We start from the raw sequence: 3158 nt of genomic DNA, 5'->3' as shown, positions 1-3158 counted from the left end.
ACGTTTTCCTAGGATGATCACGTCAGCGTGTACGAGGGGGCATAACTACAAATTGAGGGGGGATAGCTTTAAGACAGATGTCAGAGACAAGTTCTTTACACAGAGTGGTAAGGGAGCGGAATGCCCTACCTGCTAAGGTAGTCAACTCAGCCACATTAGGGAGATTTAAACAATCCTTTCATAAGTGCATGGATGATTTTGGGATAGTGTAGGGGAACGAGAATAGTTCACAGGTCGACGCAACATCAAGGGCCGAAGGGCCTGTTCTGTGCTGGATTGTTCTATGTTCTTTGTTCTAAACTTAGTGCAGGAGGCTGAAAGAAATGAGCAGCTTTAAAACAAAAACTTCTTGGAGCTCAAAGCTTTCAATGAGAGTCTGAGCCTGGTGGTAAGTTCAGGTAACCTTTATTGCAACCCAACTTTGTTACAGCTTCAGATCCCCCCAGCAAAAAGGCAGAGAAAAAAGTAGTTGCTTTTTGAACAGCTCAAGGTCAAAGTGCACACACCACACCTCCCCTTGTCCGACCCCCCCTCACTGTCTTTACTATTGGCCAGCACCAAGTTGTCCCTTTGTAATTGGATCCTTGGTACAGCCGTAACCCGGAGGAAGTATTGCCTCATCAGCAATTTCAACCCATACCTTGTCTCCAAGTAAGTTTCTCCCCACTCCTTTGCCAGGAAGGGGCAGTGTAGAGTCAACCAGACTGCTGTGGGTCTGGAGTCAGACCGGGTAAAGGATGCAGCTGGAACAACCGAGTGAATCCTTTCCCACAATGGCGGTTCCATTCTCTAACAAGGGAGAGAGTGAATCAGATGGGGGCTTTCTCCCCTGCACCACCCCCTCCCTGAAACAGTCTCATCGTTAGATTCCGAACTCCACATTTCTGACCGAATACCAATTCTGCCATCTGTCGGGGAGGGATTCAAACCCGGAGTCCCCGGAACCGGATTGATAGTCCAATCGATAATGGCACTCAGCCATCACTCCTTCAATCCCTCTGCGATGGCACGTGAACTCGCTGGTGGCTCCGCAGGTGGGAGGAGCGGGTGAAGCCCTTCCCGCACTGAGAGCAGGTGAACGGCCTCTCCCCGGTGTGGATCCGCTGGTGGGTCAGCAGGTTGGAGGAATCGCTAAAGGCCTTGCCACACTCGGGGCAGCTGAAGGGCCTCTCCCCCGTGTGGACCCGCTGGTGGCTCCGCAGGTTGGAGGAGCAGGTGAAGCCCTTCCCGCACTGAGAGCAGGTGAACGGCCTCTCCCCCGTGTGGACATGCTGGTGGATCAGCAGAGTGGAGGAATTGCTGAATGCCTTCCGGCACTGAGAGCAGGCAAAGGGCCTCTCCTCCGTGTGGATCCGCTGGTGCCTCATCAGGGAGGAGATGTCGGTAAAGGCCTTCCCACACTCGGGGCAGCTGAAGGGCCTCTCCCCTGTGTGCGCCCGCTGGTGCCTCATCAGGGAGGAGACGTCGGTATAGGCCTTCCCGCATTCAGGGCAGCTGAAGGGCCTCTCCCCCGTGTGGACGCGCCGGTGGCTCCGCAGGGCAGAGACGTGGGTAAAGGCCTTGCCACACTCGGGACAGCTGAAGGGCCTCTCCCCAGTGTGGATCCGCTGGTGCTTCTGCAGGGCGGAGACGTCGGTATAGGCCTTCCCGCACTCAGGGCAGCTGAAGGGCCTCTCCCCCGTGTGGACGCGTCGGTGGCTCCGCAGGGTGGAGGAATAACTGAAGGCCTTCCCACACTCAGGGCAGCTGAAGGGCCTTTCCCCAGTGTGGACACGCTGGTGCCTCATCAGGGAGGAGACGTCGGGAAAGGCCTTCCCGCACTCAGGGCAGCTGAAGGGCCTCTCCCCTGTGTGGATCCGCTGGTGCCTCAGCAGGGCGGAGACGTCGGTAAAGGCCTTCCCGCACTCAGGGCAGCTGAAGGGCCTCTCCCCGGTGTGGACACGCTGGTGGCTCAGCAGGGTGGAGGAATACCTGAAGCCCTTCCCACAATCTGGGCAGCTGTAGGGCCTCTCCCCAGTGTGGTCCTGCTGGTGGGCCAACAGGTGGGAGGAATGTCTGAAGGCCTTCCCGCAGTCGGTGCAGGGGAATGGCCTCTCCCCGGTGTGACTGCGCCGATGAGTCTCCAGGGCAGACGGGACACGGAAGCCTTTCCCACAGTCGCCACACTTCCACGGTTTCTCCACGGGGTGGGATTCCTCAGGTTTCTCCATGGCCACAGCTTCAGCTGCACACAAACACGTGTATAGCTCCTCCCTGCCATGAAATCCCCTTCCCAGGCCGTATAACTGTTTCAGGCTCCACACACAGTGCGCTGCAACAGTGCGGTCTCTCGTCCAGTCCCACTGATGCTGAAAACGTCCTCAAACAGGAACCAAAAAGCGTTGATCCCTCTCACAGAAATCACAGTCAAAAATCATTGCGGTCCTGATGGATTGTGTGACTGTCAGACATCGACATCAAAGTGAGGACTGCAGACGCTGGACAGTCAGTCGAAAAGCACAGCAGGTCAGGCAGCATCCGAGGAGCAGGAGAGTCAGTGTTTCGAGCGTAAGCCCTTCATTCGTTGATTTTGAAACATCAGTCTTCAGATTTTCAAATACTCTGCAAAAAGGGATTACAAAAGGGATCATCAGTGCAGGGTAGAAATTCAGAAAAAGCAATTCTACTTTCTGTGGAATATTCTTTTGTTATTCCACAAAATTGAAAGCACCATCCCACTCTCTCTCCCCCTCTGTTCTCACTCCGCTCTAACTAATTCCCCTGAAGGTGCTGATTCAGGATCTTACAGGGGCAGAAAAAGCAAAAACATCAAGACTAACATCTCTCTGAATTTTGGATAACTCCACCCGAAAGTTAATATCTTTCACAACACTGGGATCCTGCGGAGAGTGAGCAGGTCTGATTTTGGGAAGCAAAAAAAAGTGTCAATTCAGGGTAAACCTGCAATGCAGCTTCTTGAGGAAGGACCAGACACAAAATAGTTAATGACCCCAGGAAGGTGGGAGCAAAATGAGACATCAAGGCATTAACACCGACACACTTCAGTCAAACTCTTCTCCTGCTTCCAGTCAGGAGAAAGTGAGGACTGCAGATGCTGGAGATCAGAGCTGAAAATGTGTTGCTGGAAAAGCGCAGAAGGGCTCATGCCCGAAACGTCG

The 3158-nt window shown here is 54.1% G+C and overlaps 1 protein-coding gene across 1 annotated transcript; it reads right to left on the bottom strand.

Annotated features, from left to right (window-relative positions):
* Positions 1–781: 781 nt before the first annotated feature.
* On the bottom strand, positions 782–2210 carry LOC148144029 (uncharacterized). The gene has a single exon (XM_087974553.1). The coding sequence runs from the start codon at positions 2208–2210 to the stop codon at positions 990–992; it is 1221 nt and encodes a 406-aa protein (XP_087830679.1). The 3' UTR covers positions 782–989.
* Between the last annotated feature and the right edge of the window lie 948 nt (positions 2211–3158).

The sequence above is a fragment of the Chiloscyllium plagiosum genome, unplaced genomic scaffold, assembly GCF_037043375.1.
Source record: "Chiloscyllium plagiosum isolate Xiang-an unplaced genomic scaffold, Cpla_swu_hap1 HiC_scaffold_27, whole genome shotgun sequence".
In the NCBI taxonomy this organism is placed as follows: Eukaryota; Metazoa; Chordata; class Chondrichthyes; order Orectolobiformes; family Hemiscylliidae; genus Chiloscyllium; species Chiloscyllium plagiosum.
Note: the sequence above shows the minus strand (reverse complement) of the source record. Positions and strands in the feature narration are given on the sequence as shown.